General features: G+C 30.6%; 10 protein-coding genes across 10 annotated transcripts; 6 read left to right on the top strand and 4 right to left on the bottom strand.

Annotated features, from left to right (window-relative positions):
• Nucleotide 1: 1 nt before the first annotated feature.
• ELE39_001951 (uncharacterized protein) lies at nucleotides 2-583 on the bottom strand (the record flags this gene model as incomplete). The annotated part of the gene is made up of 1 exon (XM_067345674.1): nucleotides 2-583. One exon carries the CDS (start codon nucleotides 581-583, stop codon nucleotides 2-4), a length of 582 nt encoding a protein of 193 aa, XP_067199562.1.
• A 95-nt stretch (nucleotides 584-678) lies between these two features.
• ELE39_001950 (uncharacterized protein) lies at nucleotides 679-1,299 on the top strand (the record flags this gene model as incomplete). Its single annotated transcript, XM_067345673.1, has 1 exon — nucleotides 679-1,299. The coding sequence occupies one exon, from the start codon at nucleotides 679-681 to the stop codon at nucleotides 1,297-1,299; it is 621 nt and encodes a 206-aa protein (XP_067199561.1).
• A 215-nt stretch (nucleotides 1,300-1,514) lies between these two features.
• Nucleotides 1,515-2,318, top strand: ELE39_001949 (COPI associated protein; the record flags this gene model as incomplete). Its single annotated transcript, XM_067345672.1, has 1 exon — nucleotides 1,515-2,318. One exon carries the CDS (start codon nucleotides 1,515-1,517, stop codon nucleotides 2,316-2,318), a length of 804 nt encoding a protein of 267 aa, XP_067199560.1.
• A 786-nt stretch (nucleotides 2,319-3,104) lies between these two features.
• ELE39_001948 (apicomplexan with signal peptide and 3 transmembrane domains) lies at nucleotides 3,105-3,623 on the top strand (the record flags this gene model as incomplete). Its single annotated transcript, XM_067345671.1, has 1 exon — nucleotides 3,105-3,623. The coding sequence occupies one exon, from the start codon at nucleotides 3,105-3,107 to the stop codon at nucleotides 3,621-3,623; it is 519 nt and encodes a 172-aa protein (XP_067199559.1).
• Nucleotides 3,624-3,894: 271 nt separating this feature from the next.
• On the top strand, nucleotides 3,895-4,596 carry ELE39_001947 (uncharacterized protein; the record flags this gene model as incomplete). The annotated part of the gene is made up of 1 exon (XM_067345670.1): nucleotides 3,895-4,596. The coding sequence occupies one exon, from the start codon at nucleotides 3,895-3,897 to the stop codon at nucleotides 4,594-4,596; it is 702 nt and encodes a 233-aa protein (XP_067199558.1).
• A 73-nt stretch (nucleotides 4,597-4,669) lies between these two features.
• Nucleotides 4,670-5,776, bottom strand: ELE39_001946 (uncharacterized protein; the record flags this gene model as incomplete). The annotated part of the gene is made up of 1 exon (XM_067345669.1): nucleotides 4,670-5,776. One exon carries the CDS (start codon nucleotides 5,774-5,776, stop codon nucleotides 4,670-4,672), a length of 1,107 nt encoding a protein of 368 aa, XP_067199557.1.
• Nucleotides 5,777-6,546: 770 nt separating this feature from the next.
• On the top strand, nucleotides 6,547-9,807 carry ELE39_001944 (uncharacterized protein; the record flags this gene model as incomplete). Its single annotated transcript, XM_067345667.1, has 1 exon — nucleotides 6,547-9,807. The coding sequence occupies one exon, from the start codon at nucleotides 6,547-6,549 to the stop codon at nucleotides 9,805-9,807; it is 3,261 nt and encodes a 1,086-aa protein (XP_067199555.1).
• Nucleotides 9,808-10,480: 673 nt separating this feature from the next.
• Nucleotides 10,481-12,613, top strand: ELE39_001943 (mitogen-activated kinase 1; the record flags this gene model as incomplete). Its single annotated transcript, XM_067345666.1, has 1 exon — nucleotides 10,481-12,613. The coding sequence occupies one exon, from the start codon at nucleotides 10,481-10,483 to the stop codon at nucleotides 12,611-12,613; it is 2,133 nt and encodes a 710-aa protein (XP_067199554.1).
• Nucleotides 12,614-12,655: 42 nt separating this feature from the next.
• Nucleotides 12,656-14,635, bottom strand: ELE39_001942 (SAP+PHD+MIZ domains containing; the record flags this gene model as incomplete). Its single annotated transcript, XM_067345665.1, has 1 exon — nucleotides 12,656-14,635. One exon carries the CDS (start codon nucleotides 14,633-14,635, stop codon nucleotides 12,656-12,658), a length of 1,980 nt encoding a protein of 659 aa, XP_067199553.1.
• Nucleotides 14,636-14,863: 228 nt separating this feature from the next.
• On the bottom strand, nucleotides 14,864-15,571 carry ELE39_001941 (RAB6; the record flags this gene model as incomplete). The annotated part of the gene is made up of 1 exon (XM_067345664.1): nucleotides 14,864-15,571. The coding sequence occupies one exon, from the start codon at nucleotides 15,569-15,571 to the stop codon at nucleotides 14,864-14,866; it is 708 nt and encodes a 235-aa protein (XP_067199552.1).
• Nucleotides 15,572-15,958: the final 387 nt, after the last annotated feature.

The following is a 15,958-nucleotide window of genomic DNA, read 5'->3' as shown; positions in this document are numbered from 1 at the left end:
TCTATAGTAAATTAGTTTTGGAATTAAATGGATTAGTCATACTTACTTTTGCTTGTGAATGAGATATTTTTTTAGATTCGTGACATTTTGGGCATTTTCTATTTAATAAGAGAGATGTTGTTAGACCTGGATATTTATTCGAGTGCTTAATTTTTTCTGATTTTATACTGTATAATTGGACAAAATCACAATATTCTAAGTACTTTCTTTTTATTGACTCATCTTGTTCAGCGATCCTAGCTTCTAATTCTATACAGTATTTATAAAATTTATTGCAGTCTTGCTGATAAACCCATCTCTGAGCAAAGTCCAGATAGCAAATTTTACAGTGGATCCCTTCAAATAATCTTGAAAGAGATTTGTATTTCTCAATAATTTGTTCCGTATGATATCTCATGTCCATTAGTTTGCTATATATACCTTCTGCTTCGGAGATTTTCATTAATAAACTTTTATACTTGGAGATCTTTGCTTGTTCATAATTTTTTTTAATAGGGAACGTATTTATTCCACAGTCTAATGCAATCTCATCGTAATAGTGATAATTTCGCTGATTGATTAAGTAGCATAGAGTATTTCCCATTTTATTTATTCACTTGATCGATTCCTTTTTCCCTCGGCGCAATTAAACCCCAAAGATTTAAGCTTTTAATAATTTTATTCCGGCAATAAAGAATTATGAAACTTTTAGGAGTTAATGGCTTTGCTCTAAGACAGTTTGTAGAAGGACACAAAGGAAGTTATATTCCAAATATTAGTCCTCAAGAATTCCTAAAGAACGTAAATAACTACATTAAAGAAAATAATCCCATTTTAGTCGATGGATATGCAGATTTCTGTAAACATATTTTTATTCCTAATTTTACAGAAGCAAAACAATCAGTTGTAAAAATCACGGATGAAAACGAAAAATATATCAAGACAGGTTATATTTCGAGAAGAGATGAAGAGATCCCAGTACTTTCGAGGTGGTTTCCAATGGACTCTCCGCCTGCATCACAACTAACTAAAAGTAAGTATTTAGATATTATTTTGTACAGTAAGGAGCAGTGTGAAAAAGAATCAAGTATTATGAACTGCGGTTTGAGAAATATTCTTGATGAGAGCGAAATGGACCCGGACTGGTATATAATCTCGATTAAGGCGCAAAATGAAAATTGTGAAGTTCCAATGGAGCCAATTACAATTCTAAGAAATACATTGATAGAAGAGGGGGGTAGTGGAGTTCCATTAAAAAGGGATAAATACTTAGAGTCGGTGGAGTTCTGGAAGGAACATGCACTTGTTATAAGCTCGTAGACTCGCATCAAATGTTTAATTATCTAAAAGTAAATATTTGTTAAAGCTGGGTCTTTAATAGCATATTAGTTAATATTAAAGCAGGAGGCATATACGGCATGATTATTTACGTATTTAGCCCACTGGATTACAATATTGAGATGCGAAATGTTCTAAAAATATATTGTATTTCGAACCGAGTATTAAACTATATTTACTACTTATTCTAAATACAGATGTATGGAAGCAGAGATAAGGAAATAGGAGTGTTTCAAGAGAAGATAGAGCACAGCGGGGAGATATTGGATGCTACGCTAGCCGAATTTAATGTTAAATATCAAACATTATTTTTTATTGCGACTCTCATATTATCTATAGCAGGATTCTTTTCAGCAATATATTCATTATTTGGGTTAAGAATTACAAATTTTGTAAATTCTTGCCTTCAGTTAATTGTTGGTGTGCTTTTATTATTGTTAGATATTCCTGGCCAACCGAGATGGAGTGCGAAGTTCAGAAGTGATATAAGACGTCAAGCAAGGATTTTATCGAAGTTAACTGGGAAATCCCTTTCCCTCTTGTTTTTGTCATGCCTATGCTCAACCACTCTGAGATCAAATAATAGAGGTGTAATGATATTTTCAATGTTTTCGAGAACAAGGGCAAAATCTCCCGGATTATTTTTACTAACATTCTTAGTTTGTTTACTTACTTCATCTGTTGCAGTATTGGGTCTACTTATTTCTTTTGAGAAGGGGATAAGGTTGAATAGAATTAAGAAGAGTGTAATAATGAGTTATACGACTGTTGGAGCTTGCAATCCTATTGAAATATATAGAAGTTATGCTCTTTCCGATCCGTTGTTTGGAATGCTTGGCGATGAGTTCAATAGATTGATAGGCGACAGAACGGACAACAATTACCAATTTTCTCAAGATGAGTTAAGTATTATTTTTAATGCATTGGATGACAACCAAAAGGGATCAATTAATGAAAGAGAATTTGTTGAGTTTTTTTCGTCCAGATTTACACTGGTATAGTAGTTGGTTTAAGGAAAATCAATTAGATATTATACTATCAAATCATTATATTTATATTTGCTGAGCATTATTATTGAGATATCTTGTTTCTCTGTGCTAGATCTAGTTATTTTTATTTAGGCTTTGATGCTAGCTCTTATTTCGTTAAAGCCACAAAAAAATGAGTTTAGGCGGTATTTTTTTCCAGTACAAAGTCTTGTATGTAACGATGTGTGACAGAGTATAAATTGAGAAAAAATAGCATTTAATGCTATACTGCCATAGTTATATGCCACTTGTTTTAACAATTTAACTTAATACAGCTAATATATTTGATAGAATATGTATGAAACACAGGGCGGAATTTCAGGTAAGTTAACTATTAGAGTGCTTCGCATGTGGAGTAGTTATAAGATACTTTGGTAATATCTACTAATAAAGTTCAAATGTGTTTTAACTTTACACAACCCTATGAAATTAATTACCATTTTGTATTTAATAACAAAAGCACATCTATCTGGTTAAAAAAGTGAATACTAACAAACTACTTTTATAGGCGAGAGGTTTATAGTTGGCGTTAAAAACTCTTCCAAGGTGGACGTAACTTTAGCTGATCAGTTAATTATAGGTGGGGCAAGAGTAGAAAAGACTCTTCAAGATTTGAATTGTAAATACCAGACATTGTTTTTCATTGGAGCTGGTGCATCTTCTGCTGCAGGTGTATTAGCTGCTGCAAATTCATTGTTTAATATTCAACCCGCAAATATGATCAATTCCTTGTTTCAACTCTTATTTGGGATTTTATTGATGGTTCTGGATGTTCCTGGAAGTCCACGTTGGTCTGCAAGGGGTAGGGCATTAATTAGAAAAGAAGCAAGGTTTTTAACTCATTTAACAGGAAAAAGCCTATGTCTTTTATTTCTTAGTTGCCTTACATCCACCACACTTTGGCCTCAAAGGAGAGGTGCAGGAATTCTAGCACTCATTGCCTTTCTGACTTCTGTTGCAGTTGCTGGGATTGCAATTATTGGACTATTGATATCTCTGCAAAAAAGCGTAAGGCTTGAAAGAGTTAGGAAAAATATTATTACGACAAAAACATCAACAGTAGCTGATGTATATAGAAGATATGCGATCGCAGACCCAGTCTATGGTATGCAATTTGAGGAATTTAGTAGAATGGCAGCGGATTATACTAATGGAAGACAACAGTTCGGAGTCACCGATTTAAGTATTATATACAATGCACTGGATGAAAACCAAAAGAGTGGAATAAATGAAAGGGAATTTTCAGAGTGGGTAAATGGTTCCACTGTTTATCTATAGATGGACAACGGAATTTTTATTGATTAATAAACTATTGTGACATTAAATCTAATCAATTTAATTAAACTGATGTTCCTATTAAGATTTAGCAGTAATAGGTAAAACGTTCAAGTAGTTTATTAAATATTTAAACAATTTGTTTTGATTATGCGGTTTAAATTTTTTTCACGTATTTTTTTTTTTTACCTGGCAAATTTGTAATTGCATAGAAACCTTTAATATCGTATTTACAGCTGGTATATAAAATGAACTGGTGCTTGTATACTTAAATATGAGTATTAGTTTAAGGGGTATTCAAAGTGCGCTTGAGAATAAACTAGGAGAGTTAGATACGTTAAAATCATATGATTGGAGCCTGGAATTTGATTTATTTGTGGATGAAGAAGAAAAAGGTGCAGTGAAAAAGGGGGAGAACATTATGAACAAGCCTAAATGGGACGTTGAAGTTCAGAGCTTGAAAAACGATATTTGCTGCCTTTTTGATTCATTTGAGAGAGAGGTAGATTTACTTAATAATGATGGCATTAACACCGATAGGTATAGCGCACTTCTTCATAGTTTGAAGCATGAATATATTAATATTTGCAGCTATATCGACTCTAGAAAAAAAAGAGTCAGTCTTTTTTCGAAATCAAATGCATTGTCTGGAGACAAGTATCAGAAGTTATATATTGATAAAAATACTGAATCATTTGAAAGATCTCAGCTTTATAAAGAAAAAAATATAATTAAAGATTCGGTTTCAAGTATCAATTCAATAATCGATCAAGCACTGAATACTACTCAGTCATTGGGTGGTCAAAACCAAACATTAAAACTAATTTTTGATAAGACTCGCGCAATGAGAAAGAAATCTATAAGCAATATACAAAGTGTTGTAAATTCAATTGTTAACTTGCAAATCAGACAAAATTTTATCGTTTCAGTTTTATTTATATTATTTGTTATCTGCATAATATACTTCAAGAAATAGAAACTATTGAATTTGCATAATATTGTAGTTATTCTATAACTAAATCAATTTAAAACTTTTAGTTTTTTTTATACTAACCTTCCTGAATTCCATTCAGAATCTCAACTTCGATGTTTAAGATTTCTAGTAATTTGCTTTTAAAAGTATATAGGCCTTCGCCAGAATATCTAAGCATTCCCGTTGCAGTACCTTTGGAGCTCCACTTAATTGGATCAAATTCAAACATTATTTGATAGGCAAATGCACCACAGCTAGCAGCAGTATTTTGGATAATCTTTTCATCAATTTCAGAGCTAATATTGGCCAGACGGAATCTAATTACAGATACTGTTTCCGAACTTCTAATAGCTGCATTATTATAAAAGTCACTTCCATGTAGTTTAGAACTCAAATTTTTTTGTAATGGAGTAAATTTTGGACTGACATTGTCTAAATTATATTCATCGGGTGTGATGCTCTTGCTTAGGTCTTTAATTACGTTATAAGTTCTAGTTTCTCTATCAAAGCTATAGTATTTGAGTGTGTCAGGTGTTAGTAACATTGCAACGCATTCATCTCCACTGCCAAAGTTAGTTATTCTTGGCCTTTCAAGTAGTGATTTTTTATTTAACTCGGATTTAACAGTAAGATTTTCATGATTGAAAATGTTAGAATAAAGGGGGTAGATCAGCTTAAAATGTTCAATATCGTCTTTCTCTTTGTTACTTTGATCGCCCAGTATATTGGAAATGTAGGAGACCATTTTCTCCCTTGAGTTTTCCTCATTTCCCAGTACAATTCCAGTTGAAAATTCTCTAAAAAGTTTCTGTTTCTTTGCAGAAGTATTTTTAATAAATTCTTCGATTTTAATCTCTTGCTCTTTTTCATATCTAGCTTTTCTGTGACTACTTCTTTTGATTCCCAAATAATTTTCAAAATTATATAATTTATTACATTTGGACAAAGTTTCAGAAAGATTTTCACTTTCTTTTTCATTATTAAGATTCCATATATTTTTTAGCATATTTTTACTTATGTTCTCCGAAATTGTGTTGACATATTTTTTTTCTGAGTCAGATTTTTGATAGTAAGGATCTGAAAACAAATCATTAGGACGCATCCTTTCTTTTGATTTGATTTTAAGCCTCTCATCAATTAATGTTGAGTAACGATTAAAGTCAATTACGTCTCCCTTAAACATATTTCAAATGAAATATAATATTTTTGAGGATCTATAAATGAGTTTACATGCCATGAATTTAATAAAAATTATCAGATTTTATTCTGATTTTTTATTTTGGGTTTGCTTGTTAGTTTACAATTTATCATGTAACTTCGACATAAAGGCGGAGACATAGACTTGTAAACAAACTTTAGTAAATTATTTTATTTTACATTTTGTGACGTTAAAACTAAAATTAAAAAATAAAAATTAATAATTCAGATAGTTAGAAACATATCCTTTGTAGATGAACTTAATCATCTTGAATTAGCTAATATTAAGATTTGTCAGTTTTTCAAAGTATTAATACAAAGTTTGGCAACGACATAATAATTAGTGGCCATCATACGATATTAGTATATAACATATCTGTTCTTTGTAAAAAGGCATCAAACTGTTAATAACAATGGAAAGAAGATAATATTTTCAAATTTCATGTGGCGCCAACAACTGTCTCGTCTCTTTGCATGAATAAACATTGGTAATAAGATAAAAATGATGTTCTTGTCAGATTAATGGAAGAGATAGTTGTGGCGAACTAAGTTAAGTTTACACAGGCACGTATCAATATACTGTTGATTTTAGTACGTCTGTTATACCCTAATTTTGTAAACATTTCCTACGTGGGGCAAAACTTCACTGATCAAAAACAGAAATTGTTATTCCACAGTTCGTTAAAAAACGTTAAAAAGTTTAAACAACTTACTTCATTTCTTATAATAATTTCACTCTTACTCGTTCTTTTTAGAATGGAGGTTTATAATGAAATTATAAATAAACGTAAAATGATCGTAAGTGATCAGATAACATTGAAGCAGAACTTTAAAAGACTTGATATAAATACCTCTGAAAATAATTTAGATAAAGCTTCCAGAAATCATGATAAAGCAGCCATTTCCAAAATAAATGTTTCCGACTCAATACGTTTTTATTCATCAAAAAACAGCAGGGAAAACCCTGTTTGTACGACCAAAAGCTTGCTTACTGCCAAATTAGAAAACCATCAATCAATAATAGCTGACAGATCAAATTTAAGTAAAATTGATATGGAAATTGATACTAAAAAAAAAATAATTTCATCAATGTTGAATATCTTAAGAAATCATGCAGCAGAAGCTCATTTTTCTTCCGGGAGGGGTATCAAAAATATAGTATATTTTTATACACTATTTCAAGATTGCATTTCAAATTTCTTAATTGAAGGATTTGGGGGCTTGGTTATAGACTCACTGATAGATATTTTACTTCCTGCAAATAATTTTTTTTTTGATATGGAGCTTGAATACGACCTCCAGAATTACAATGTCATTCCATCAATACTTTATTACTATTTAGTAGGTATGACTCCAAACAACACATTTTTATCCGAAAAACCCTTTTTAAATATGAATTTTGGTGAGAGAGCAAGCTCATTTTTGTTACCTATTTCAAGAGCTGTTTCTGAAGTTGACTATGCTTGGTTAACAAAGCAAAATTTTCCTGATGGTAGTGAAGAATTGAGCAATGAAAGTAAATCTTCTAAACTGGAAAATTTGAAGGAAATAACTAGTATATTTTCAGAAGAACAAATCCCGAACTTAATTGTAAAGATTATAAGCTGTTTAAAAAACATGTATTTAATTGCTAAAGGTAACAGTGCCATAGAGGAGCATTCAATTGCATATTTGTTTAAGGAAAATCCCATGATTTGTGACGACAACCAAACTCCGTTTTATATAGGCAGACTACTAGAAATTTGCCTTTCAAAGTGCCAAAAAGAATTTACTTCAATATTTCTTCAATTAGATGGACCTTTGGTAATTATTCCGTTCATTTATTACTCCTCAATACAGGATTTTTTTCTGAGGTTTTTTGGGTTTATTGGAAATAATAGCCAACGAGAATTTAAATATGGAGAATATTCGAGCTCAATATTAGAATTCGAGCATTTAGAATCAAACCAGGAAAGTTTGATGGGCGAGTTTGAAACAACTAAACCTCATATTCAAGAACAACTTTTAGAAGTCGGAATTTCCCACATGATTTATGAATGGGTTATTGAGTCGGAATTTATTCAGAATTTTGTTTCTCCTCTTTTTGATATTATAAATTATGATAAAGAAGATTTTATAGAGGAGTCAGAACTCGGATTTAGAAAGACTGATATTATTAATATAGCTTCAGGAGTAATTGAGGTTATTTTTAGATTAGTAGAATACCTAAAGCCGGAGCATACTGGATTACCTTTAAATATGACTAGTATTGGACTAAAATGGGTTAGATTTGCCAGCGAGTTAAACAATCCAAGAAATTTATATCTGCAGAATGACTTGAATAGTAATCTAAATTTACTGTGCGAAGCAGAACACGAAATTCCTGATTTGAACAAGTTTTTTAATATTGAATATTCTGTAATAGAAGGTGATAAATTGAACAATTCAAGCATTCAAACTTCTCAAAAAAAATTTGATGAAAAAAATTTGGAATATGAAAATTCCGGAAAAAGATTCAATTCGAATAAAATACTCTATAGTCAAGTGAATTTTTTTGAAAAAAATAAAGATGAAAACAGAAATTTTGGGACCCAAATCGAAAATTGCTTGCCATTATTGACAAATGGTAATGGAAGGATGGTTAGAAACTTGACAATTTGCCAAACTTTCGAGAAGTCAAAGTGGTTTTTGAACAATTTAATCATTGATTCGTCTATGCTAAATATAGTATGCGAATTATCAATTCACAATTCTAATGATACATTTAACGAGAATATATATCTATTGAAATTGAGATCTCTCAGTACATTGGAGGAAATAATAAATCTTGCCTTTTCTACAAACATTAATATCATTGGGTGCTTTAAGACCAAAATAATTAACATTATTAAGCCATATTTAACTAGGTTTTGTGAGTTTATGATTTCAAAATTTGAGATCGATACAAATAAAAAAGAAACAGTTTACATGGTTTCGTTACTAACGATAATCAAAATAATATTACTTTACGATGAGAACCATGAATTGATAAATACTTTGAGTACTGAATTTTGGGTATGGCTTCTAGATTTGCTAATAAAGAGAAGAGAAAACAGTCACATATCAGTTCAATGCAAGACTATTTTTGAATTAGCACTCAAATTTGGGTCTTGTTCAACATTGGAAAATTTGTTTAATAATGTTAAACTGGTTGATAAACTTTCAAAGTTTATTTATGATGGGACCGATCTTGATGGCAATTTTATAGAAAACAAAGAGCTTGTGAATAGAAAAACAGGGAAAAGAATAAGAAGAGTTTTAGGCTCAATATACAATTTGTTTATGATTCTGGGACAACATTATGACGATTTTCTGAAAATGATTGTACCATATAATCCTTATACTTGTGAAGTGATCAAACATGTTCTGTTTTCACAACTGAATAAATATAGTAAAATAGATAATGAAACAATGGAAATATTAGGCTTGGTGATCAAAAATGAATTTGAAATAAATTATTTGTCACAGAATGGTGAAAAATTCGAATTCATAAGTTCAATTAGCATGGATCCACAGAAAATGTCTCTATTGGCCAATTTATCTTGCAATACCAAGTTCCACGAATTTGTAAAAGGTTACCAAAATCAGAATAAAAACATTTGCATTGAGCGCTCATTTTCAACTAATGAAGATTTAAATAGTAAATTTACTAAGAATATAGAAAACTCCCCACGGACTCCTAAATCCAGTAAAAGAAAATGTACGAATTTGGAAGATTCTTCAAGTACATACGAGGTCGAGTTTTCAAATAGTCAATCATTATCAGACATGCTAAAGAATTACTTTTCTGGAAGCATTGTTGATTTATTAAAGTGTGATGAAAACTGCAAATGCCCAAAATGGTCATTTTGTAATGTCCTCAGCAAGTTGATAATAGAAAAAAATTATTCCGGTGGAATTTCTGTTTTTCCCATTCTTCCGCTTGAGGAGAGTAAAAAAATTAGAGAGAATCGTAAAAGACAGATGAAATTATATTCTTCAGCTCAAAAAAACGATTAATGTAAAATTAGGTTATTCGAATTCTGTTAAAATATCTAAGGTTAGAAATTCAAAAAGGTATTATGTATATATTGCATAGTTAGGTTGTAATAATTTAATCAGGTAATTTTTAATTTAGGCTTTTTAATGCTTAATAAGTGGGTAGGGAAATAAGCTTTAATACAAACTACTAAGAAGAAACTGATTCGTTTTGATCTAAAATAAAAATTATGCATCTTTGTAAAATATTATTACGTATAATCATGGGCGCTGGAGCGTGTGAGTCCCAAATGTGAGCCGTTGACAAATTTATTAAATTCTAAAATAAGGCATAAACAAACAAAGAAAGTATTCTCCAATTAAAGTTGGTCAAATTACAAGGTTTAAATAATTTTAAACATCCCAACATTTTTGATAAATTCCTAGTGTGATTATAACAATTAATTTCATGGATAAATACAGAGAATAAGCTCAAATAGGGTTTATTTTTAAGAACTATCTCCATCGATTTAGTTAATTATATTATTATGAATCACTTTTCCGAAAATATTTAATATCTATTTTGTGTGAATAGGTGGTATTATCATTGGTTTGGATTAATAATATTAAATGTTGATGCCATATTTTTAATTTGTTTAAATTTCTTTGGTAAAAATTACGTCAAATCAAGAAATAATTCAAGAAATAGACAAACATGTGTGATAGAGTTGATAGACATATATTGAGAAAATACGAATTGGTCAAGAAGTTGGGGAAAGGAGCATACGGTATAGTTTGGAAGTCCATTGATCGCAGGACTGGAGAAGTGGTTGCAGTCAAAAAAATCTTTGATGCATTTCAAAATTCAACAGACGCTCAAAGAACATTTAGGGAGATTATGATATTGACAGAGCTATCTGGTCATGAAAATATTGTGAACCTACTAAACGTCTTAAGAGCAGACAATGATAGAGATGTGTACCTGGTTTTTGATTATATGGAGACGGATTTGCATGCAGTAATTAGAGCAAATATTTTGGAACCTGTTCATAAGCAATACGTAGTTTATCAACTTATTAAGGTAATTAAATACCTACATAGTGGTGGGCTATTACATCGTGATATGAAACCATCAAACATACTCCTAAATGCTGAATGCCATGTAAAAGTAGCAGACTTTGGATTATCTAGAAGTTTTATCAATACAAGGCGTATCACAAATAACGTTCCATTCAGCATTAACGATAAAAATGAAAATGTTGATGACGATCAGCCTATTCTTACAGATTATGTTGCCACTAGATGGTATAGAGCTCCAGAAATACTTTTGGGATCAACTAAGTATACGAAGGGGATTGATATGTGGTCTTTGGGTTGTATTTTGGGAGAGATACTATGTGGAAAACCAATTTTTCCGGGTTCATCAACCATGAATCAACTAGAAAGAATAATAGGAGTGATAGATTTTCCTTCTAGTGAAGATGTCGAATCTATCCAATCACCTTTTGCTCATACAATGATAGAATCACTCAAAGAAAAAGTTGAGATAAACCAATCGAATAAAAGAGATATTTTTTCTAAGTGGAAGAATTTACTACTAAAAATAAACCCAAAAGCTGACTGTAATGAACAAGCATTAGATTTATTAGATAAATTACTACAATTTAATCCAAATAAGAGGATTTCTGCAAATGATGCGTTAAAACACCCATTTGTTTCAATTTTTCACAATCCGAATGACGAACCAAACTGCGCTCATATCATCACTATACCAATAAATGATAATGTTAAGCATTCTATCGATGACTATAGAAACTTGGTATATTCAGAAATATCAAGGCGTAAGCGAGGATTAATTAGTAACAAAAACCAAAATGTTCAAGATCCAAATAATACCAAAGTTAACGATTCTAAAGTTAATAAAGACTCAGGGGCTATCGAATTCACAACTATAGAAAGCAATCCCAATAATATTACTACAAATAAATCCAATGAGCCAATTTGTAACAAATTCCATACTGAAATACAGTCAAACAAAAGATTTTCAATTAATAAAGTCCCAGCTGTGGATAGTTCAAAGAAAGGTTTACTGGGGAACTTTTTTTCACAAGTATATAATACCCTTATTTCTGGCTCAACTAATAAGGCAACTTCTTTCAGTAATAGTCAAACTACTTCCAATTATTCCGATGGAAAGGTTGATGAGAAACATATACAACAAATGAGGTCTGCAGCTTCATACTACTCTAAATCAATAAACAATAGTAACCCAATAAAGAAAGGAGGCCTCATAGGCAACAATATAAGCCCTGCAAATGATAATATATCAAAAATAACGAATAGTGGCATTAAAAATGCCAATTATATATCAACGGGTGCAATAATAAAGAATGTCAACTCCACATTTTCAGTAAGTACAAATTGTGGTCGCAACTCACATGTTTACTACCCAAGAGCATATATGTACAATAATATAAAGTACAACCTACCTGATTATTCTTTAATGGCGAACTCAGAGTCAAGCAAGTCTGTATCCGGTAAAAACGCGTCAAATTCAAATTACATGAGTAATCCTCTGGACTTTTCAGGTAATTTTAAATTGAGTTGTCATGGCTCCAATCAAACGAATATGATTAATCTACAAATGCAGCAAAATCGGAGCACTACGAGCAAAATAACATATTATAATGAAACTAATATTGAACCAAATCCGAAGTCAAACAATATTGCCGGTAGAGAAAGTACCTTAACATCTGGAGTTGAAGTGAATACTTTACATCATCCTCCTCCATTTTGTACATCACAGCCAAACAAAAACACTAAAAAGAGTTATTTCTATAAATATTAGTTTATATTAACATAAATATTAGAATTACTTATAAAATTGAAACTATATTCTGAGTGAAATTGATGTCTTGTTACCATTTGAAGGTTTTTCTGGCCTTCCAGGGTTTGGACTAAGAAATTGGTCCTCTGAAACTTTTCTTTTTTTTCTGTTATCTGGGGGAATCGAGTCTTCTTTATAATTTTGAAATATTGTTTCTTTGTTGTGTTCAGAACGATTAATATTCCCAATATTCATATCTATGTAGTTAGAATTGCTGAACAAAGAATTGAGCTCATCATCATTAATTGTAAAATGATCGTCGATAATCGCATCTTCATCATCATCATCAGAGATGTTAATTACCTCGTTTTGAACATGAAAGCAATCTTTTAACTTGTTTGAAAAAGGTGAATCTGAATTTTGAGAAGTTTTTTCTTTTACTATTGTTAAATGCTCGTTCATTGGTAAAGTTATAGATTTGACTTTTGGTAATTCTTGTTTAATTGAATTTGAAGTTTTTACGAACAATTCTCCAAAAAAATCTTCATTTTGTTCAATTCTATCAAAAATCCCTGAGTTTATTAGAATTTTGTTGTTTTCTCTGGGTATATTCGGGTTGCTAACAATCATCTTAACAAAGCTGTCAATTTTAAGCATACTCGGCCTGATTATTTGGTAACATAAAGGGCATTTCCATCGGGTGTTAAATGCCTTAATTGTAGAATTAATTTGAATAAAAGCTTTAATATCAAAACAATTTATATGATTGCAAAACAATCCACGGCCAGGAAGCTCAATAGTATCCATAGTTAAAGGACATAAGGTATTTAAATATTGATCCTTATTCAAACAAATTATTTCATCTGATGAGTCATCATGCGATTGGTTATATATAGATGATTGAATTTTATTTTCCAGAATATTTCTAAAGTGAGCTCTTGATATTTCGATGGATAGTGTACTTTCAGAAAGTATCGTATCCAAAATATTGTCGCAACTTATTGTTCTAGTCAGAAATAGACCAATTATATATGGTGCAGTAGGAATTGGCAATAGTCCACCGTTCTCTGAGTCTTTCAATAGTGCATTTAATGTGTTAAACGTAATATTGACATTTTGCTTTGCTATTAGTTGATTATTAACTAAATAATCTTTTAAATATAATGGGCAGTCTCTTCTAATGTGATCGTAACTCGGGGATTCAATGTTTTGAATAGTCTTACCGTTCGCTTTAATAAATAAAATTCTTGGAAACTCGTGATTAAGATCCATTCTGTCAAGTCTTAGACAATAAATCATAATGTTGTATTTATCTGATTCATTAGATTCTAAGTCTTTATTCAAAAATATAGTCGGTGAAAAAGAATACTTAGAAGTAAAGTGAGGAAGGTGGCTTGAGTTATTAAAGTTGATACTGCCATACTTTGGATGTATATTGTGAATTGCTGTGTAAGAATAAAAAGTTGTAAAAAAAAGTGGTTTAATTATTTTGTTATATGGGTCGATGACAAAGAACCTGCAAAATGGGCAAATAAAATTAATCGAATTAACTTTGGTATTTTTACCATCTTTTTTAGATATACTTTCCATGAAAACCATCATATGATTATTGTTGAATTCAGCTCTTTCGACATCAAAACCTACACAGAGAGAGTGAAATGGCCTGTAGCAAGCATCACACTTAATTATAATATCGGAAAGACCTTTTTGGCACATAGAACAAGCTGAATCGTGATTATTACCCGAAAGCAAATGAAGATACTCATTTATATTAACACTATTTAAATGGGTTGGTTCACTAATACTGGACAAAATTGATGCTTCGGAAGAAAAATTTTGTTGATCAGCTAATATTTTATCTCTAAGCCCAAAATTAAAATTATTTGAACTTATAGGGGTCTCAGGTGAGTTATTCAAGATTATGTCAATACAGTCACTTTTTTTTGTATTTGACTTAATATAAATACCCAGTTGTTTTGCTAAAGATTTTAAGTCCTGAAGTCTTTGCTTCTTCAAATATTCTGTCCAACCATTTCTGTCCATATCTTTACATGCTCCATAAACAATAAAGCAATTATCTATTCAGTTGACTTCAAAGTACATTGATTTTTATAGTATTCAGCAATTTTCATTACACGCCGTACTTTAATTGGCGCTACTATTAACATAAACTCTTAAAGTAAGTGGAATTTAAATAAAAAATAAAATTAAATTATAACAAAACTACTAGCATATAATATTTATGGAATAATTTGAGTAGTTAAAATTGATTTAACACGAACATTTTTTATAATTAAAATGACCGTTTTCTTCTCCAGATTTTAAATCAACAATTTTATTGGCGTTATTGTTTTCCAATCCACCAGGATTGTTTAGTTCATTTTTTCCTTCCTGAGTTTGATCTAGATTGGGAAGTGTAGAAGCGAGTTTTTTGAATAGAGATTTGATATTGTATCCATTTTTTGCGCTAGTTTCAATGAACATAATGTTGTTTTCTTGTGCGAGCTTCTCCGCCTCTTCATATTTTACTTGTCTTCTATCTTCAAGGTCAGCTTTATTACCTATTAAAGATATTATAACATCTTTTCCTCTTTCATTGCGGACATCTTCTATCCATTTTGTAGTATTCAAAAATGTGGATCTGTTGGTAATGTCGTATACGACTACGGCTACAGAAGAGTCTCTAATATAGCTAGGAATCAAACTTCGAAATCTTTCCTGGCCAGCTGTATCCCATAGTTGAAGACGAACAGTTCTATCTTCTAAATATAGTGTTTTGCTCAAAAAATCGATGCCTAATTGAAATCGATAATATTTTCTATTGGTATGAAGTGGTGACTTACCGATTGTTGCTTGATAATTGTTATCAAATGTATCATACATAAATCTGGTAATAATTGACGTTTTCCCGACCGACTGTTCGCCAAGGAAAACAAATTTGAATTTACTTATTTGATTCCTACTAGAATTGTCTGTCATTTAATGAATTACCATAAAATTGAGAAATGGAATAATATAAATGAGATTCAATAGAATTTTTGAGACTATATTGTTGATCTTTATGTTAATATTATGTAAATTTTAATATTATTACACTTAGTCGAATTGTTTCAAATGTGGCACGATTAAAGAGGGGCTATTTTAAATTTAATACTTGACAAAACTACTAATAAATTTTTATATCATTTATCAAAAAATGAAATAATCACCATAAACTTTAATCCTCCATCAAATTCATTATATCTATTGACATAGAATATTTTGATTTCGAATATTGTACAGAACCAGAAAGTCCCCGTAAATTAATTGTTTGAATGGTTATTTGCAGAGGAAATGATTTCTTAAATTGTTGATCATTTAATTAAA

The sequence above is a fragment of the Cryptosporidium sp. chipmunk genotype I genome, assembly GCF_004936735.1.
Source record: "Cryptosporidium sp. chipmunk genotype I strain 37763 chromosome Unknown contig_2, whole genome shotgun sequence".
Taxonomy (NCBI): Eukaryota; Apicomplexa; class Conoidasida; order Eucoccidiorida; family Cryptosporidiidae; genus Cryptosporidium; species Cryptosporidium sp. chipmunk genotype I.
This window is presented reverse-complemented; position numbering and strand designations above follow the sequence as displayed.